The 20,406-nt window shown below is 47.0% G+C and overlaps 2 protein-coding genes across 16 annotated transcripts in view; one reads left to right on the forward strand and one right to left on the reverse strand.

Moving 5' to 3' along the window:
- Window positions 1–347, reverse strand: part of DCP1B (decapping mRNA 1B) — a 55,762-nt gene extending 55,415 nt beyond the window's left edge. The window contains exon 1 of one of the 3 annotated variants that reach the window (XM_008259808.4): window positions 22–347. In XM_008259808.4, the coding sequence (XP_008258030.2) occupies window positions 22–171 (150 nt within the window). In that variant the 5' untranslated portion in view covers window positions 172–347. The remainder of the gene's footprint in view (window positions 1–21) is intronic. The other 2 variants (XM_070049279.1, XM_051850763.2) reach the window with 2 other exon arrangements.
- CACNA1C (calcium voltage-gated channel subunit alpha1 C) overlaps window positions 1–20,406 on the forward strand; it is a 739,977-nt gene that overhangs the window by 29,079 nt on the left and 690,492 nt on the right. The window contains exon 1 of one of the 13 annotated variants that reach the window (XM_070048311.1): window positions 18,073–18,189. The gene's annotated coding sequence lies outside the window, so the exon portion shown is untranslated. 13 annotated transcript variants of the gene reach the window in all.

Here is a 20,406-nt window from a genome sequence, read left to right on the forward strand (position 1 = left end):
CCCCGTCGCGCCCCCACGCACCCACTCGTTGGCTCGATGGCCGAAGGTGTACAGAGCCACCTGGCTGGCCACGTCCACGATGCGGTTGATATAAGGGTCGTGGCGCTGCAGGGCCGCCAGGCTGATGTCGCGCCCCTTTCCCACCAGGCCGCCTGCCGCCACGGCCGCCATCTTCCCTCCCGCCCCAATATCAACACGGGGCTCCCAGAAGCCGCTCTCAATAGATTGCAGAACGAACGAGCCGCCTCACAGCGGAAACCCCACGGCGACCGCCGGTCCGGGGAGGCCTTCCGGCCGCTGCCTTCCCCCACCCCCGCCGTCTTCTCCGGGCGAGCCACGCAGACATCATAAGTCGATCGCCGCGCGCCTCTCAGCGAGGATCGTTGCCAATGGTAACGACAAGCCAGTGCCTTCTGTCTGAATCTTGTTTTTTGTTCTAGGAGCGGTTTGCTTCCTTCTTGAGCCTTTAGGCTGCACCCGTGGTGGGATTATCCCTCTTGAATGTGTTCGACACCTTGTCCTGTCTTTTCTGTGGCGCTTCTGTGATGAAACCTACAATACTAAGTCGCAAGCATTAATAATTTCGAAGAGAAAGAGAACTGGGATTTTTGAATGCGGTAGTACCCAGTTCACATGGGGTCCTCGAATCCCTTGGGCCATTCTGAGACCCTTTCAGGGGCTCTGTAATTTCAAAACAACTTTCGTGGCAGTGTGATGACATTTGAGCCATTGATGCAGAAAAACAGCGGTGGCTCAGCGTGAATCAGGGTAAAGTTACCAAGCCGTGCATTTTCAGCTTAAAAAGGTAGAAAGTAGGGCCGGCGGCAGGGCACTGGGAGATAAGCCGACAGCCCACATAGAAGCTTGGGTTCCAGTCCCAGCTGCTCCTCTTCCTATCTGGCTCCCTGCTAATGCACCTGGGTAAGCAGCAGAAGATGGCCTAGATGCTTGGACCCCTGCATCCTGGTGGGAGATTTGGGTGGAGTTCCTGGCTCCTGGCTTCCACCTGGCTCAGCTCTGAAGTTGTGACCATTTTTCTCCCTCTTTCTCTGTAACTTTGCCTTTCAAATAAATAAATAAATCTTTCTTTTAAAAAGAGGAAAAGAAACAAAGCCTCTGCTACTTGAGAGAGTTCCACACAAAGCAATGAAAGCTATTACTTTTATTAAAGTTCAATCCCTAGGTATACTTCCCGTTAATATTCTGTATAAAGAGAGTACATATGCAGAAAGCATGCCTGCTGCATAACTAAGTGCCTTATTTGTCTCCAGGAAAATACTCTGCCTGAGTTGTGAGCTGAATTCGTGTTTTTTTATTTTTATTTTCAGAGGGTATTTTCTTTGCTTGAAATACCTATGAGCAAACTGTAGTTATGTAGACGTGTATTTTACAGAGATTTTTTTTGGAAAATAAAACACATCTGTCACTTCCAGACAGACCAGGTACAATTATTGTTGCCAATGTGATTTTTAAGACTTCAAGTGGGAGGCCGGCGCCGCGGCTCACTAGGCTAATCCTCCGCCTTGCAGCGCCGGCACACCGGGTTCCAGTCCAGTCGGGGCGCCGGATTCTGTCCCGGTTGCCCCTCTTCCAGGCCAGCTCTCTGCTGTGGCCCGGGAGTGCAGTGGAGGATGGCCCAAGTCCTTGGGCCCTGCACCCCATGGGAGACCAGGATAAGTACCTGGCTCCTGCCATCGGATCAGCGCGGTGTGCCGGCCGCAGTGCGCCGGTCGCGGCGGCCATTGGAGGGTGAACCAACGGCAAAAGGAAGACCTTTCTCTCTGTTTCTCTCTCTCTCTCTCTCTCTCACTGTCCACTCTGCCTGTCAAAAAAAAAAAAAAAAAAAAAGACTTCAAGTGGGAAATAGTAGTTAGAAAATGTGTATCTACTGCTAGAGCTTCACAGTTTCTCAATACTGAAAGTCTTATGATGAGATTGATAGTGAATGAGTACAAATTTTAAAATTATTGTACCATGAAAAGCCAAACCTTTGAAAGATCTGTTTAACTCAGGGACCCTGTGTTTCCCAAATGTCTAATGTCTGATTGCCCATAATCATGTATGAGTAAAGGGGCTGGTGCTCCTTTGCATTCTATCCCAGAACATACATTGACCTATTTGTATCTGATATGAACTAAAACTAAAGTTTTGTGAAGTAATACTAACAGATATGGACAGATGTACATGTATCTAGTTCACATTTTTAAAAAATTCTGCTTGTGACTCTCTAAATTGATTTCTGACCAGTTAATGATTGTGAACAACGGCGGATCATGGCAACTGGGCTATATAGAGCCAATGAGACGACTCTGATGGTTCAGTCTTGTTTAGATTTCCAGTGTCACCGAACTCTCTTTGCTCTTGAGCACATACTCTAGAAACACGCTTAATGTGTCATCTGGGCATTGGAGCACTTGTGGTTAACTGTTGAACTAGTCTTACACTCTCACTTGGCCAGCTCTTCTGATTCTGATTATTCAAGCATGAACCCACAACTCAACTTTGCATTTCCTTCACACATAAAAAAGAGCATTGCCTCCTTTCCCTCCAGCTTTTACCCCTTAAATTCCATGATCCTAAATCATGTTTCCTCTTAATTCCTCAGCCTTCCATCCTTAAAGAATAAATCCTGGCCCCTAAAGAAAAAAAAATTACTTTGTGCTCAATAGAGCAGGCAGTGCATACAGGGAACCCTTATAATATCTTAAATAGGTGTAAAACCAAAATGTCCCGAAGCCAGAGTGACCTGGAGGAGCCCAACTGTAAAGCAGTTACTGAGAGCAAATTGGCTGAAAGGCATTTGTTTGTTCCTCAAGATTTATTGCTGCTTGTTGTGGCAGTGCTGAAACTACTGATATGTCTCTCTGAGTCTGCGAGCTCACAAATAAGTAAGATGAACATACGTGGTTATCTCCGAAAAGTTCATGCAACAGGGATATCATGAGAAAACTATACGTGACGTTCGATATCTTTGCCCCAAAATAAACTTATCTTTATTTATTTATTTATTTATTGGCAGGCAGAGTTAGACAGTGAGAGAGAGAGACAGAGAGAAAGGTCTTCCTTCTGTTGGTTCACCCCCCAAGTGGCCGCTACAGCTGGTGCGTTGCAGCCAGCCGATCCGAAGCCAGGAGCCAGGTGCTTCCTCCTGGTCTCCCAAGTGGGTGCAGGGCCCAAGCACTTGGGCCATCCTCCACTGCCTTCCTGGGCCACAGCAGAGAGCTGGACTAAAAGAGGAGCAACCAGGACAGAATCTGGCGCCCCGACCGGGACTAGAACCCAGGGTGCGGGCGCCGCGGGCGGAGGATTAGCCTTGTGAGCCGCGGCGCTGGCCTAAACTTATCTTTTAATTCTGTTTTTCCTTTGACTTCTTAGTCTCCTTAAATTGTTATCCTGCTTATTGGTAGAGCATAATCAATTAATCAATATGAATCTTTTTTTTTTTTTTTTGGTCTGTGTAGAATTCATGGAGGGAGTGACATTTTCTGGTTTTACATTCTTGTATCAGAATTGGTTTCCCCCAAGTATCTCACACATTCTCAGCTCTATTCCCCTTAGCCTAGATGCCTCTTTCCAGAAACTGCCCTACTCCCCTCATCTCCCACACTATCCTTTATTTCTACAAATCCTCAGTTCACTCTGCTGCTTTTTTCTTGTGGTACATAACTCGTACTATATCAAATAAGGCTGATTTATCCAATTGGTTATGTTACATATATTTTCCCCTGAATTCTGAAAAGGATTTTTTAAAAAGTCACCATAATTAAAGAGAGTTTTTATAGAAACTCTAGTTTGAAAATAGTTACTGCAATTGACCTTTGAGCTTCTTGACAGATAAGCAAAAAGAGAAATAATAAGTATCATAATTTTAAACGTTTATTTTATTTATCTGAGAGCTAAAGACACACATACACACATACACACACACACATACCCCACAGTACCCATCTGCTGGTCCATTCTCCAGATCCCCACAATAACCAGGGTTGGGCCTGGCCTAAGGGAACAAGTAAAAAATGGAAAATTTTTTCATCTTATAACTTTAAATATCATTTAAAAAATCTCTGAAGGTTAGAAATCACACTCAGAAAAAAAGATAAATAATACTGCCATGACTTCAACATTGCATACTATTCATATCCCTGGCTCTCAGAGCTTCATTCTTTTTCTTTTACTCTTTTTTCTCCAAATGCCTAAAGCCTTGATCTTCCAGGATGACGCCAACTTCTGCCTACTTTCTACTTGAATAAACTGTGTTTGCAAAACCAGGTCATCACCACTTATTCAAATATACCAAGTTGTAGGCTTGATATTCATAAAAGGCCATTTCAAATAGGTAAATTCTTTTTTAATTCCTGTAACTTCAAGTTCTATTGGCTTCCATGATGTTGCCAAATTTGCACTGTGTTTCCATAATCCTCATTATGATACCTTAAACAAATTTGGTGATTTACAGTTTCATGATTATTTTACAATTGTCATTATGAGGTTCAATAGTTGCTAACATTGGCTTTATAAAGTTACATACTGCAATTTAAAACAAGTCTGTAGTGTGATAAAAATAATATCTGAGCCTGGGATTTTTATACCATTGCAATGATTATGTAAAATAAAATTCACCACCTAATCAGTTGAAGTAAATTGCAAGCATTTCATAGGGATTTAACTGCAAAACGTTTGACTTTGTAACCAGGTATGAACATTTGTATACAAATATAGATCGACTCTAGGGCTGGGTGTTTGGCTTTTAGTTAAGATGTCCATGTCCCATATCAGAGTGTTTGGGTTCCATATCCACCTCTGGCACCCAATTCCACTTTCCTGCTAAGGATCTGGGAGGCAATGGTAATGACTCAAGTGATAGATTTCTCCCACCCATGTGGAAGACCTGGATTGAGTTTTCAGCTCCCAGCTTCCTCCTAGCTCAGTGCTGGTGGTTGCATTTGGGAAGTGAACCAGAATAAGGAATATCTCTCTTTCTTTCTCTGCCTCTCAAATAAATAAATAAATAAATTTAAATATATACAATTATAGAACATTTCCTTGCATCAAAATAATTTCAAAGTGCAAACACACAATCTGCATTGTTAGTACTGTTTTCTTTGCTTTGTGAATAAGCTTTAAGATTTGCATTTATGCTATAATAGATGTGTTAGAATGTAGGGGAGAAAGGAGCTTCCAGGGTGCCCTTAAGAGTTTGGGATTCCAAATGGCTTAACTCTGATGCTCTTCTTGTGCTATCTGTATGAGATGTTCTTTGTATTAGAAATTTTAAAAATTTCAAAGGACAAAACAATGGAAGTCAAGAATTAACTCCTTCCCAGTGGAGAGACAGTTTGAAGCAGTGTGTGATTAGTTGCTTTCAATGCATGATTCATTTATTTTTTAAGCAGCAGAGTAGAGTAGAAAGGGCAACCCTGGAAAGGGAGGTCCATTTAACTTTCTATCCGTGAGGCCTTCAACAAGCGACCTCACCTGTATCTTGGGGATCATAGTATCTGCCCTACAATGTCACAATGCAAATGAGGTCAAGGAAGAAAATGTTCCTGAAAAAGCTTTACTATCTGTAAAATGTCCTTCAGTGAAAATATTATTAATAATGATAGTAGCATCACTATCATCATCTTCAGTGTTAGTTCTTTACAACTTTGTTGAGATACAATTCTCACAGCATACTATGTTTTTTTTTTTTTCCTGATAGAAGCCATTGCTCAAATCACCCCAACAAAGTTCTTCATTAGATACAAGGAAGATTGTAAATTCCCAAGGCAATCCATTCCCAATATTTTTATAAGATATGAGGAGTTTTCAAAAATTCAAGGAGGACTGGGTGTTTGGCCTAACAGGTAAGACACTCATGTCCTATATCAGAGTGCCTGGCCTAATATTTGCCTCTGGCTTCTGACTCTAGTTTCCCACTCTGGGCACCCTGGGAGGCAGGAGTGATATCTCAAGTGGTCAGGTTCTGGAGAACCACATGGAAGACACGGATTGAGCTTCTGACTCCCAGTCTTAGCCGCTGTCCCGGCCCCCAGCCATTGTGAGCACTTGGGGAGTGAACCAGCAGATGGTAACTCACTCTCTGACTCTCTCTTTCTCAATAAATTTTTTAAAAGTTCACAGAAAATATTATTATGATAAAGCTTCATGGATTTCAAACCTTTTGCATAAAATTAACTTTTAATTCCATTTCCCCACTAACTTTAAAGAATTATTTATTTAATTTGAGAGCCAGAGAAAGTAAGACATTTGAGGGCTGGTGCTGTGGGGCAGCAGGTTAAGCTGCAGCTGTGACACTGGCATCCCATATGGGTGCAGGTTCAAGTCTTGGCTGTTCCACATCCAATCCAGCTCCCTGCTAATGTGTCTGGGTAGGCAGCGGAGGATGGGCCAAGTGCTTGGGCCATGCCACCCACATGAATTTGTACAAAGGGGTTAAGATTGGAAACGCTGATCTGGGAGATGGAGCAGAATCAGAAGGGGTAGATGGGTGGAAGCTGGAGGATGCGAGGAAGGAAGAGACCTGCTGGGGAGGCCCGTGCTAGGGCAGGAGACAACCTGTGATGAGGCTCAGAGCTTGGCCCCGGAGCGCCTTCACTGCATTTCTGTTAACCCAACCTGCAGAGGGATGGGGTGAGCCGAGCTCTTTGGAGTGGAGAGACCAGACGTGACACTCTTTTGATCTCTCTTTGCCTCTCTCTGCCAGTACCAGAGAATATGCTCATTCCATCTCACTTTCAGCAGTCAGGCGAAGGCTTAGTGAGCCTAGGAGTTTTCTACAATAACAACACCGTGTTAGTTGCTTCCCATCACCCAGAGTGCTCTAAGACATGAGGAAGTGCCTTTAATTCCACATGACGAGATAACTGGTTTAAAATGCAAAGACCTAATTTTGGTAACTAATGGCTATGAGTCTTGGTCAAAGTGATCCGTCATTTGATGACTAAGAGGGAGGACAACACACAGAAAGGGGGAGTTGAGGCTGCAGGAGACAGAGCACCCTGTGTGACTCCTAGTGCCCCATGGGAGGGAGGTGGGGAGTTATATGGAGGCCACCTTCACGCCTCTGAAAACGCAGGCAGTTCTGTGTCCCCGCTGGAGGGAGGTGCTGTTTAATGTGGCTGATTTCACCTAAAGGAGTCTCGTCCTGGGTGAGAGAGGAAGTCTGCGGGGTGTGAGCAGATTGCCTTCACATTGACTAAGTGTGTGCTGCCCGGTTCATCGCCATAGCTCCAAGGTCATAGGATGATCTGACTTGAGCAGAAATCGCACAGTTCTGGCCAAGTCGCTTCCCTTCTCAGCGGAATGAGAAGGGAGCTTCCCGGGTCCAGAGTCTGGGGCTCTCTGCTGAACTACGCCTGTTCCCACCAGGTCTTATGAGCACTCAGAGAAGCCCAGGAACAGTCCTGAACACTCCGTTTAAGGACACATTCTACAGAGAAATTGGGTCAGGGAGGCAGCCCAGCAGGATTTGCCAGTGTTATGTCAAAACCAAGAGCTCAATGCCTTGATCAAGAGGAGGAAAAGCCTTTCTTCTTCCATTTGTGTGTTCCTTGTTCTCAAAGGAAAGCAGTCACTGTTGGGAGCAAGGGGTGTTTACCCTGCCCACTTCACGGCTTCCTGCCAGAGGTGACTGGCTCTGTCACCAGGATTTTAAAATAATTTCTGAGGGGCAGAAAGACCGAGAGGGGGAGGAAGAAAGGAGAGGGGCCGGCGCCACAGCTCACTAGGCTAATCCTCCGCCTAGCGGTGCCGGCACACCGGGTTCTAGTCCCGGTTGGGGCGCCGGATTCTGTCCCGGTTGCCCCTCTTCCAGGCCAGCTCTCTGCTGTGGCCAGGGAGTGCAGTGGAGGATGGCCCAGGTGCTTGGGCCCTGCACCCCATGGGAGACCAGGAAAAGCACCTGGCACCTGGCTCCTGGCTCCTGCCATCGGATCAGCGCGGTGTGCCGGCCGCAGCGCGCCAGCCGCGGCGGCCATTGGAGGGTGAACCAACGGCAAAAAGGAAGACCTTTCTCTCTGTCTCTCTCTCTCACTGTCCACTCTGCCTGTCAAAAAAAAAAAAAAAAAAAGAGAGAGAGAGAGAGAGAGAGAGAGAAAGGAGAGAAGGAGGGAGGTGCGGTGGGGGGGGGGTGGAGGGAAAGAAAGAGAGAGAGAGAAAAGAGAGAGAGTGTGTGCATGCCCCTATGCACTAGTTTACTCCCCAAATGCCTGCAAATGGCCAGGACTGAAACCAGGAGCCAGCAACTCAATCCAGGTCTCCCTGGATTGAGGAACGCTACCACTTCAGTCATCACAGCTTCCCTTCCAGGGTCCACGTTAGCAGGGAGCAGGAGTCAGTGGCTGGCACTGGGAATGCAGCCCAAGGTACTCCAGCGTGGGACGCAGACATCTTTTTAACTATTAGGCCAAATGCCTGCTCTGCTCCCTCTTTGTAGTTTTCTAATCCACCTGAATGTATATTGCAAATCGCCTGTGAAGACTGAGATGGCAGTATATGGGAAGTGGTCTAGAAAGAGGGTCAGGGCTTCTGGGTAGAATGTGTTTAAAGAATTTCCTAATTACTGGTTGTTGTTACAACCACTATGTCGGCTTTCACTTTGTCATTGATTTTTCTCCTTTTAAACTGATGTATGAAGCCCCAAAGGAAATTGAATTGAAAAATATTTTTGCTGAACTAAACTTAAGGTGAAAGGCTTTGGAAAAATTCTTGGCTTGGTCAGCAGTGAAAACTCTACTGGTGGGGAGTGGGGACTAAAGGGGTGACGGGAGGTGCAGTCTGTCCACTAACAGGCTGATTGAGAGTATTTCCCTGCCCCTCAAGCCTGTCACAAACAGTTTACAGTGGATGAAGAAATTATAGCTCACAGGCTAAGGCTGGACCTCTGTTTTATAAATAAAGTTGTATTGAGACACAGCCCTGGTCATTGTATTGTCCGAGGCCATTTTGCCCTACAAGACAGCAGAATAGTTACAAAAGAAATGACATGACCAGCAATGCCTAAAAATGTTTATTTTTAAATAAAGATTTACTGGGGCTAGCATGGTGGTGTAGCGGGTTCAGCCTCTGCCTATGACACTGACATGCCATATGGACACTGCTTTGAGTCCCAGCTGCTCCACTTCCAATCCAGCTCCTTGCTAGTGGCCTGGGAAACCAACAGAAGATGCCCCAAGTGCTTGAGCTCCTGCACCCATGTGGGAGACCTGGAAGAAGCTTCTGGCTCCTAGCTCTGGCTTGGTCCAGACCCGGCTGTTGTGGCCATTTGGGGAGTGAACCAGCATATAGAAGACCTCTCTCTCTGTCTCTCTGTCTCTTTCTGTAACCTCGCCTTTCAAATAAATAAAAAATAAAAATAAATAAATAAATAAAAAGATGTATTTGTTTATTTGAAAGGCAGAATTACAAAGAGAGGGACACACACACAGAGAGAGAGAGAGAGAGAGAGAGAGAGATCGTCCACCTGTTGATTCACTCCCCAATGGCTGCAATTACTGGATGGAGCTGGGCAGGTAGAGTCTCCCATGTGGGTGCAGGGGCCCAAGCACTTGGGCCTTCCTCTGTTGCTTTCCTAGGAGCATTAGCAGGGAGCTGGATGGGTAGTGGAACAGCAGGGACTTGAACTAGTAAAACCTAAAACATTTAATAACTGGCCCATTACAGAAAAATGTACTGATCTACATTATTTTTAAAACTTAGGGGCCGGCGCCGCGGCTCACTAGGCTAATCCTCCGCCTTGTGGCGCCGGCACACCGGGTTCTAGTCCCGGTTGGGGCGCCGGATTCTGTCCCGGTTGCCCCTCTTCCAGGCCAGCTCTCTGCTGTGGCCAGGGAGTGCAGTGGAGGATGGCCCAGGTGCTTGGGCCCTGCACCCCATGGGAGACCAGGAAAAGCACCTGGCTCCTGGCTCCTGCCACTGGATCAGCGCGGTGCGCCGGCCGCAGTGCGCCGGCCGCAGGCGGCCATTGGAGGGTGAACCAACGGCAAAAGGAAGACCTTTCTCTCTGTCTCTCTCTCTCACTGTCCACTCCGCCTGTCAAAACAAAACAAAACAAAACAAAACAAAACAAAACTTAGGTGTGGGGGTGGGCATTATGACTCAGTGGGAAGCCCTCGTCCCATTTGGGAGTGGCAGTTCAAATCCTGTCTACTCTGCTTCCGATCTAGCTCCCTGATGATGTGCCTGAAAAGCAGCCAATGATGATCCAAGTACTGGAGTCCCTGTCATCCATGTGGGGATGTGTCACTCCTTCATGTGGGGAACCTGCACGGGGTTCCTGGCTTCTCAGCTTTAGTCTGGAGACAATATAGATAATGATTAAGAGTGTGAGCTTTGGACTCCAAGACCCTCATGTCTAAACCTTGGAGCAGCACCACACGGCAATGTCAACCTTGAGGGGAGCACAACGTGAGGTGCCTCAGTTTCTTCTATAAAATAGAGATGATAGCAATGCCAAGCTCTTAGAGTTGCAGAGGGAATAAGTGTTTAGAGCATCAAGTGTCTGGTACAAACACAGCCCTCCACAAATGTTTAGTCATTGACTGTTGCTCCCAATAACAGTGAGATTTGTATCCTGGACAAGAGGGTCACACTTACTTCCAGAACGAGCATCAGTACTTCACTCTTGCTAAGGGCACTTTGTGCACAGTAGCAAGATGTACACATGAAAAAGGCAGGCTTGCCGCTCCCCAATTTGAGTTTATTGGTGGTGGTCATTTTAAATTTAAGTTTTTAACATTATTGCCATTGCCAGGTCAGTTACTTATTTCTGTAATGTCCTTGGGACCCTTGGAACAGGGAACACTGTAGGAAAACACAAATATGAGGGCGCTTCAAATATTAATGGGGGGGGGCAGGCATTTAGTCCAGCAGTTAAGATGCTGATGTCGGGGCTGGTGCTGTGGATCAGCTCAGCTCCGGCCATTGCTATCGTTTGGAGAGTGAACCAGTGGATGGAGGATCTCTCTCTCTTGCTCTGGCTCTACCTCTCTGTAACTCTGTCTCTCAAATAGATAAAATAAATCTTTTTTTTTTAAATGCCCATGTCCTAAGTGTCTGGTCTTGATTTTTTTAAAAGATTTATTTATTTATTTATTTGAGAGGCAGAGTTATAGACAGAGAGAGGGAGAGACAAAGATCTTCCATCTGCTGATTTACTTCCCAGATAGCTGCAAAGGCCAGAGCTGGGCCAATCAGGATCCAAGAGCTTCTTCTGGATCTCCCACATGGATGCAGGGGCCCAAGCACTTGGGCCATCTTCCGCTGCTTTCCAAGCCATTAGCAGAGAGCTGGATTGGAAGAGGAACAGCCGGGACATGAACTCATGCCCATATGTGATGGTGGCTGTGCAGGCAGAGGCTTAGCCTACTACATCACAGTGCAACCCCTGGTTTTGATTCTTGACTCCGCCTCCGGATTTCAAGCTTTCTGCTAATGCAGACCCTGGGAACCAAGGGTGATGGTTCAAGTAAGTGGGTTCCTGTCACCCTCTATGGAACACCTGCATGGGGTTCCCAGCTCCTGGCTTTGGCCTCAGCCCAACTCCAGTTGTTGAGGGCATTTGGAGAGTGTAGCTGAGGATAAAAACACACACTCTCTCTCTTTCCCTCTCTTTCTCTCTCTCTCTCTCTCTCTGTCTCTTTCTGTCTCTAAGTCCTTCAACAACAATAAAAACAGTAATTGATGGGGCAGGGCTTGGCACAGCAGTTAAATGTTGCTTGATATGTCTGCACCTGTATTGGAATGCCTGGTGTGTGTCCTGGCTACTCTACTTCTGAACTAGCTTCCTGCTATTGCACACAATGGGAGCCAGCAGATGGTGGCTTGGGTTCTTAGATCCCTGCCATCCATGTGGGAGACTCAGATTGAGTTTTAGCTCCTGGGTGCAGCCTGGCCCAGCCCTGGGCATTTGGGGGAGTGAACCAGCTAATGAAAGATGTCTCTGTTTCTGTCTCTGTGTTTGCTTCTCAAATAAAATAAAAATAAGCAAACAGAAAGTTTGAAAAAGAGAGGGAAATGGAACTAAAAGAGAAGTTTGTTTAATGCAAAAAAGAATTGAAATCCACAGATAGGTTTTTCCAAATATCCATTTTCCATGAATTTCAGAAGGCCTCTTGTATGAATTTCTTGTGTGAATTTCAAACTTTTTATAACAAAATAAACTTTTTTTCAAGATTTATTTTATTTAGTTGAAAAGTAGAATGACGGAAGGTGGAGAGAGAGAGAGAGAGAGAGAGAGAGAGAGAGAGAGATCTTTCATCCACTGTTTCACTCGCAAAATGGCCCAGCTGGGGTTGGCCAGTTAATGCCAGGGACCTGGAACTCCTGAGTCTCTCACATGAGTGGCGAGAGTCCAAGTACTTGAGAGAATTTTCTCTGCCTTCACAGGTGGATTAGCAGAGAGCTGGATCAGAGGCGGAGCAGCTGGGGTTTGAACCAGGCCTCCAATATGGGATGCCGTTGTTGTTAGGAAACTGGTGCAGTTGTGGCCAGGTGGCCACATGGCCCAGCTACCTGAACCAGGCTCCACCCGCATCCTAATGGGATTCGCTGCTCGTGCTTCCCTGCCCGCCCTCAGGCAAAGTTTTAAAAGGGCCTGTTCCTGAACACCTGCTCTCTTGGCCCTTCTCTCCTGCTCTCTCTCGGTTCCTCTCTCTAGCCTCCTCCTCTGGTCTCTTGGCTCTGCTCTCCTCTCTCCTCTTCTCTGCTCTATCTTCTCTCCTTGCTAGCTCCTCTCCTCTCTGTTTCCCTCATATTCTCCTTCTCTTTTTCCTTCGCCGCCCCTTCACTCCGGTCTGTAGGGTGTTCCCCAATAAACCCTTTCCCTTACTCTGGTGTCCGGTGTGCTTTGTGACGGCTAACATTAAGATATAACAGTTGTGACAAGCAGCAGCTTAACCCACTGTGCCACAATGCCGGCTCCAAAATCAACATCTATTAATTGCATTTTCCATGAACTTCTTGAAGTAGCATCCCTCATCTTTGCACTCTGAAGTTGCAGCAGGAGAATGGGCAGGTTCAGGACCCGAAGGCGCTGTCTTGGAGGTGCAGCAGCTGGCAGTGGCGCTGGCATTGAGGGCTGGGAGGCAGCATTTGGAGTTCTCATCTCCTTCTGAGGTTGTGGGAGAAATCATGTAGAAACCAGAGCAGTTCTCCTTATCTGTAATAAGGAGATAATGACATTTATTTTTGTGACCACTGTGAGTCTTGCTGAAAGAACTCTTTGAAACGCTTTAAGTGTTTTGATGTAATCATAAAATATGAGGCTTTAAAAGCAGGCTCTGAGCATCCAAGGAAGGCTGTGCTTTCCTGGTGGATAATGTCTGATGATGGCTTTGTTTTCTGTTTTCCTGGAGGTAATTTGAAGATTAAAGGGCAGGGTGTTTTCCACATTTCCTGTTGGTGATAAACGGCCCTTGCCAGGTCTTTGACCTTCACTGCTGGAAGGGAGACTCCTAGGAGCAGTGAACAGGACTCCAGCCAGCCGGGCTCATGTCACTAACACGGTTGCCGCCTCTGAAGGCTTTTAGTATTAATATGTTTATTAAGAATCCCAAACATTAAAACCATTGTTTGGTTTTGTTCGCTCTTATTAAGAATAACATGGACTTCATAAGAAAACAAGAAACTGTCAAAAAAGCAGACATCCTTTTTTAACCCAAACAAGCCGTGTTTAGTCTAAACCAGGAGAGCTCTTATAATAAATACAGCAGCTCATGTCTCAGCGCTTTCCCACGAAGTAGGTAGCAGGTATCGCTGCACTGCCGGCTAACCTTTACGTCAATCATTTGTGCGCCCCAGGGTGATGTTTTAAGCTGGGAGCTGGGAATGTGGCAGTATACAAGACAGGCACACCCCCTGCCTACCTGGAGCTAGAGTCCCTCTGGGGAGATCACCCCACAAGTCGGGGGGTACTACATGAGGAATTTGGGATGCCACGAGAGCATGGCCGAGGCACTAGAGACACTTCCATTTCTTCAAATGAAGTGCCAAGTACAACAGGACGAAAACAGTATGTGCTCTGCCTTTGTTCTAAGAAGTAGGGGCTGGTCCTGGTTATTCTCGGACGTCGGACTTTCCTTGGGTGGTTTGGGCTTTAGGCCTTAGAGAGGAGCTTACAGCCTTGTCTGGATGGTGCCCAAGATGTCACCCTAAAGCCACCTTGGTCCTCGCTGGCCTTGGAACAGATTGCATTAAGCAAGACCCTCCTAGAACCCTGAGAATTAGATCATTTCCTCCTGGGGACACTGGAACTCGGCTCATGTGTTCACCTATGAGAATAGGACATACTCGAACCACCACTAGTTTTTATCTGCTCAGCCTGCTCTCTTTTTTAAACTTTTTTTTTTATTTTATTTTTAGAGCAGCTGGTTAAGCCGCTGTTGGTAATGCCCACACATCCCATATGAGTACCAATTTGAGTCCCAGCTGCTCCACTTCCTATCTGGCTCCCTGCTAATGTACCTGGGAAAGGAATGGAAGATGGCCCAAGTGCTTGGGCCCCTGCACCGACATGGGACACCCAGATGGAGTTCCAGGCTCCTGGCTTTACCTGGTCGAGCCCTGGCCATTGCAGTCATTTGAAATGTGAACCAGCAGGTGAAAGATCTCTCTCTCTCTGTGTGTGTGTGTGTGTGTGTGTGTGTGTCTCCCTCTCTTTTTGTAACTCTTTCAAATAAACAAATCTTTTTAAAAAATAAATTTAAAAAATTTTTCTTTTTTTAAGGATTTATTTATTTGAAAGTCAGAGTTACAGAGGAGAGGTAGAAGCAGAGAGAGAGAGAGAGGAATCTTTTATCCACCAGTTTACTCCACAAATGGCCACAATTATCAAGGCTGGGCCAGGCTGAAGCCAGGAGCCAGGAGCTTCATCTGGGTCTCCCACATGAGTTCAGGGGTCCAAGAACTTGAGCCATCTTCCACTGCTTTCCCAGGTGCATTAGCAGAGAGCTGGATCAGAAGTGGAGCAGCCAGGACTCGAACTGGTGCTCAAAAGGGATGCCATCGCTGCAGGCAGTGGCTTTTACCCACTATACCACAGTCCCAGCCCCTTAGCTTTATCTTTATTTTGTTTAAAGGCAGAGAGTCACACAGAAAAAGATCTTCCATCTACTGTTTCACTTCCCAAATGCTTATAACAACCAGGGCTGGGCCAGGCTAAAGCCAGGAACTTGGAACTCAATCTTGGTCTTCCATGTGGGTGGCAAGGACCCAATTACTTGAGCTGTCACCTGCTGCCTCCAAAGGGTGCACATTGACAGGAAGCTGGGGTTGGGAGCAGAGCTGGCATTTCAACTTAGACGCTGAAATATGGGGCACAGAGGAACCAAGCAGCTTCTCAACTACCCCACTACATACCTTCCTCTCAACCTTCTCTTTTTCTCCTTGGTGGAGTTTCCTTTCTGAGAGTACAGCCTGGAATCTTGACTTCTTCATACCTTGTCCTACTGAGGCAGAGCAGAAGAGCCCAGGCTGGTCTATGACCAGTCCATGAACTCTGTTGTGCTCCCTATCCTTCTATCCAGTGCAGTTGTTTGAATATGATTTGGCCTCCAAATGCATGCAGATATCTATAAACCCCAAAGCCGTATATTAATCATGCTGAGAGGCTGAAAACCTATTGGATTGCATGGGATTGTGAGGGTGAGGTCTATGGGTAAATGCTGGAGGCTGAATGGGGAGAGACCCAGGCAGACACTAGGCTCTCTCACCTTTTGCCATCAATGCTCTGAGCCACCTCTGGACTCCGCCAGCATGAATACAATCCCCAGGGGTGAGCCAAGGGGCCACCCAACCTTGAATCTCCAGGAGCATGAGCCAAAATCATCTATTTCTCTTCCCAAGTGGGTCGTCTCCGGTGTCTTGTATAGTGAACCAGCTGACCGATACCCCCAGGGCTGCAGGATCACCCTAAGGAGGCCACCTGTGTTTTTCCTAAGTAGCTGCTCGGCTTTGGCTTCCTTTGCAGACAGTTTTACCTTATCACAGCCCCAGTTCTTGTGTGTAGAGACAGAAGTCCAGAGGAATGGTGGTTGCAGCCACATGTGGAAATCCCAGAAGCCCTCTCCTCACCTGGGCCTGAGGTTGGGGGTGCAGGAGGAGCAAGGGGAATTGCTGGATGTCCAAGCTAGGATTACTGCAGGAGAAGTGGTGTCAGCTACTGCTTTGTATAGAATACACTGAAGCCCAGAGAAGGTGCTTTGGGGAGGTCACATCAGCTTAGGGCTGAAAGAGCCTGGAGAAGCTCTCAGCCCTGGCCACGCAGGAGCTGCTGCGAGGCGTCTTACAAGTGGCACCCAAGATCAGAGCTCACCCACATGGGATCATCCAACTGCGATTGGGCCCCGGTAAATCTCCCCAAGGTGATTCCCAGTGCAGACTGGTTAGAGACCCACTGGGCAGCCTGCAAGGCAGCCTCTGGGCCACCAACAAGCTTCCTGGGGTCAAATTTGGCTAAGCCAGAGTGGGAACTTGGGCAATTCACTTGTCCTATGCAAGGCTCAGTTTTCTTGTTTATACAAAGAGACTGTTAGTGATACCTACTGTTTTTGCAGATTAGATAAGCAAACACAAGTGCAGCACATGGGATATATCAAGCACTGGATAAATACAAACCACCGACTTTATCATTTGGTGATGGCACAAGGCTAGGCTTCAGGTCTCCTGACAATGGTCTTTCCACTATGAATGCTTATCATCAATTCAGTGGGAAAATCACTTTTTAAATGATTCTCTTTACAAAAAAAGCTATATAAATGACCTTGCTTCTTCAACAAGGAAGAGTATTTTTTCTTTTGAAGCCCCCTTAAACTTCACTCCTGTTCAGTGTTTCCTGCTAGATATCATTCATTCATGTATTTGTTCATTCACCTGTTCTTTGACTTGTTGAATGTATATAGGTGCCGAGAACTATCTAAATGTCATCAGTACCACAAAGATAAACGCAGATTCTGCCTTCCAAGAGCTTAAAGTTTAATGGAGAAACAATACTAAAAATTATTGTAATCAGGATGACACTTGGTTTGCGAAAAAACTTTCTTTCCCTTCTTTTTTAAATTATTTGTTTATTTGAAAGGGAGAATTACAGAGAGAGGGGTGGAGGGAGAGAGAGATCTTCCACCGCTTGTTCACTCCCCAGACATCTGCAACTGGCTGAAGCCAGGAACCAGGAGTTTCATCTGAGTCTCCCAATGGGTGCAGGGGCCCAAGCACTTGAGCCATCTTCTGCTGCTTTCCCAAGCATATTAGCAGGGAGCTGGATTGGAAGTAGAGCAACAAGGACTTGAACGCCACAGTGTAGGCAGCAGTTTAACCTGTTGTGGCACAATGCCAGCCCCAGAAAAAAGAAAATTTTTTTCTTCGGAACAGTGTATCTTCCTCAAGATAAGCTGGGTGACCAAAGTACTTTTATAGAGCTGATGTTACCTAGGATACTAAGTGCTGGTTTTACCCCAAGACCTGGATGGAGTTCCCAGCCACTGTCTCTGGTGCAGCACAGCCCTGGCCATTGTGGACATTTGGAGAGTGAACCAGCAGATGGGAACTCTCTTCTCTGTGTGTGTGTGTCTGTTTGTCTGTCTGTCTCTGTCTCCCTCTCCCTCTGCCTCTGCTTCTCCCCCCTCCTCCTCCCTCTCCCCCTCCCTCTCCCTCTCCCTCTGCCTGTCCTTCTCCCTCTCAAATAAATAAAATGAAATAAATGAAGGCAGTGACACCCAAGTTTCAGAAGCATAATTCTGGCAGACGGGATCTTGGGAGGTGAAGGAGCAAGGACAGGACGTGGCCCCTGCACTCCTAGCTGGCTTGGTCCCGTGCCCTCTATTTGCCACCCCACCCTCTGCATTCTTTTCCGACTAACTGGCCCACAGAGAGGAAGGCTGAGAAGCCCAGCTCCACCCGCTTCCTCCACCGTGGCCCTTACCTGACTTGTGCTGTGTAAACCTAGCCCATTACTAAATTCTGGCTCTCTGTGGCTCTCTGCCACATGTTTGGTCTGTGTGCGTGCCAGCAGTCAGCCACCTCTGCCAGTTTATTTTTTCTTGAATAAATTCATTTTGGCTGTGAGCTCCTACGCCGTCTCCTGTGTTCTGCTCCGCTTTCCTTACATTTGGTGGTCCGCATGGGGAAGGGTATGGATATCGGCCTCTTGCCCACTGTGGTCCATCAGAAACCAGCTGCTCCTTCATCCCCAGGGTAAGAGCCGCGACCCCCACCCCACCCCCACCCCCTGCCTCCTCCAAACTTTCTTCTCCTTTCCGTGGCAAACTGCCTTGGTCACTCATCTCCTCTCCCCCTGCTTGCACTTTCTCACCTCCTGACGCGTTCACCTCTCTGCTACAGGCAACACTGGACATGATTTTCAGCCTGTGGGATGGCTGTTGTTTCCCCAAAGTGCGATGGGGTTCTGGGAGGTCTAAGGTAGACTTTGGTCCCATTCCCCCTTCCCTTTTGTCCCAGGAATAGGGGGAGACCTTACATGGCAGGAGATCTGCCGTGACGGGGGAGGGTTGTCCCATTTTTAGGCAAGGGCGCTTGTCTTAAACCACTCCTCTGGTTGCAGGAGGCTCCTGGGGGATGCCCTCAGTGAGTGGCTCTCCAGCCTCTGGACCCATCCTATCAGATCCGTGGGCTCCAAAATTTCTCACATTTCACCCTACGCCTCTCGGTTCATCTCTTTAAAACCTTGCACAATTTGGGCCTAATGGGGGAGATAAGGCCATAATGATTAATTTTCTTCTGCATTGAAGTTTGGCCTCGATATGAATTGGAAAATGACTCTAAATGGCCAAGAATTTGGTACTTTTCCTCTCAAAATTCTCTACAACCTTAATAGCAACACAGAGAAATGGCAAATGGTCAGAGGTCCCCTACAGCCGATCCTTCGTCCTCCTGCCAGGCCACCTCTCCTCGTTCCAAGTCCTCAGGCAGGAGAAAGGCCTGGAGCCTCCCCTCCAACCCTCCACTTTCCCTTCCTCCTCTTCCTCTTCCCTCGGGGATGCAGCCTTCTCAGGAACGTGGCCCTGGACTTGCCCGGTGCCCCTTTCTCCCTCCCCCCTTTCCCCTCTCTTCCTCACCCTCCTCCTAACCTTTTACCGCTCTCCCCACCGTGGGCACAGATAGTTAGTATAAAGGCTAGTAGAATGTGTATTGCTCTGGAAAGCCCCGCAGCTGGGACACTCCAAACTGCTAACACAGCGCACTGTGACCCTCACTTACATCTTCCCACCCGATCAGGGTCCACACGGCACTCTGCACCTTCCCAACAAGCAACTTCCGAAGGGACTCTGCCTGCTGCTCGAACGGATCCAAGCTTGCTTTCAAACCCTCCACTCTATCAGGGCAGGCTCAACCCCTACTCCCTCTTTCACTTCCTGCCCCCCACTCCGTTCTGTCCCCCCTCAAATAAAGTCTTTTCTACTTTGACTAGTCACCTCCTCTCCTTCTTTGAGCCTTGAAATCCTAAAACCTAACAGGAGGAATGATGGCGGCCCTCATCAGTCATGCTGGTGAGACTGATGCTGGGTATCAGCAGAAATGCTGGCCCATGGGGAAAAGAAGGGAATAGAAGCAACTAAAATGTGTTGCTTCTGGGTGGTTTTCATGTTAAAAATTTGATGGCTGCGTTCTTGGTAAATGTCTCAAGAATTCAGGCAATATCTAGCAAGCAGGCTGACTGTCAATGAGGACAGCCCCTTCAAGACATTTACGGGATTCAGAACGATATGGGATTCAGAACGATATGGGACTCAGAACGATTCAGGGGCCAGCATTTGAAGCAGCCTTGAAGACACTGTTTGGGAGGCCTGCATCCCGTTCTGGAGCCTGGGTTCAGGTCCCAGCTCTGCTTTCGACCCAGCTTCCTGCTAATGCAGACGCTGACAGGCAGCAGGTAACTGCGCAAGTGCTGCAACCTGTGTTGGAGACCTGGATGCAGTTCCAGGCTCCTGGCTTTGGCTTGGCCCAGCCCCAGCTGTTGCAGGCATTTTGGGAGTGAACTAGCAGATGGAATGCCCGTCTCTCTGTGTCTATGCCTCTCTTGTCACTCTACCTTCCAAATAAATAATTTTTAAAAAGAAGGGGCACCATTTGTTAAAAGAATGAATGAGAGATGAGTTGTCACCCTTAGAAAAACAATAACTACCCAGTTAATTTTGGCAATGTGGATCATTAAACTCCCAGAAAGACTTTTCATAGGGAGTTACGGAGAAGGGGGTGGTCTGGCTGCTGTATCCGATCCAATTATCTGGATAATTGCCAAATATCCACTTACCATTGTAAAGTGAAGATGGTTTCAGTAAATGTATCCTTTTTCTTTTTTTTTTTTTCTTATCTAATGCTTCTAAGAATCAAAACATATTTTCACTGTTATTGTTTCTGTGGGGCTAATATGACTGCGGTGGTGAAATGATT

The sequence above is a fragment of the Oryctolagus cuniculus genome, chromosome 9, assembly GCF_964237555.1.
Source record: "Oryctolagus cuniculus chromosome 9, mOryCun1.1, whole genome shotgun sequence".
NCBI classification, from domain to species: domain Eukaryota; kingdom Metazoa; phylum Chordata; class Mammalia; order Lagomorpha; family Leporidae; genus Oryctolagus; species Oryctolagus cuniculus.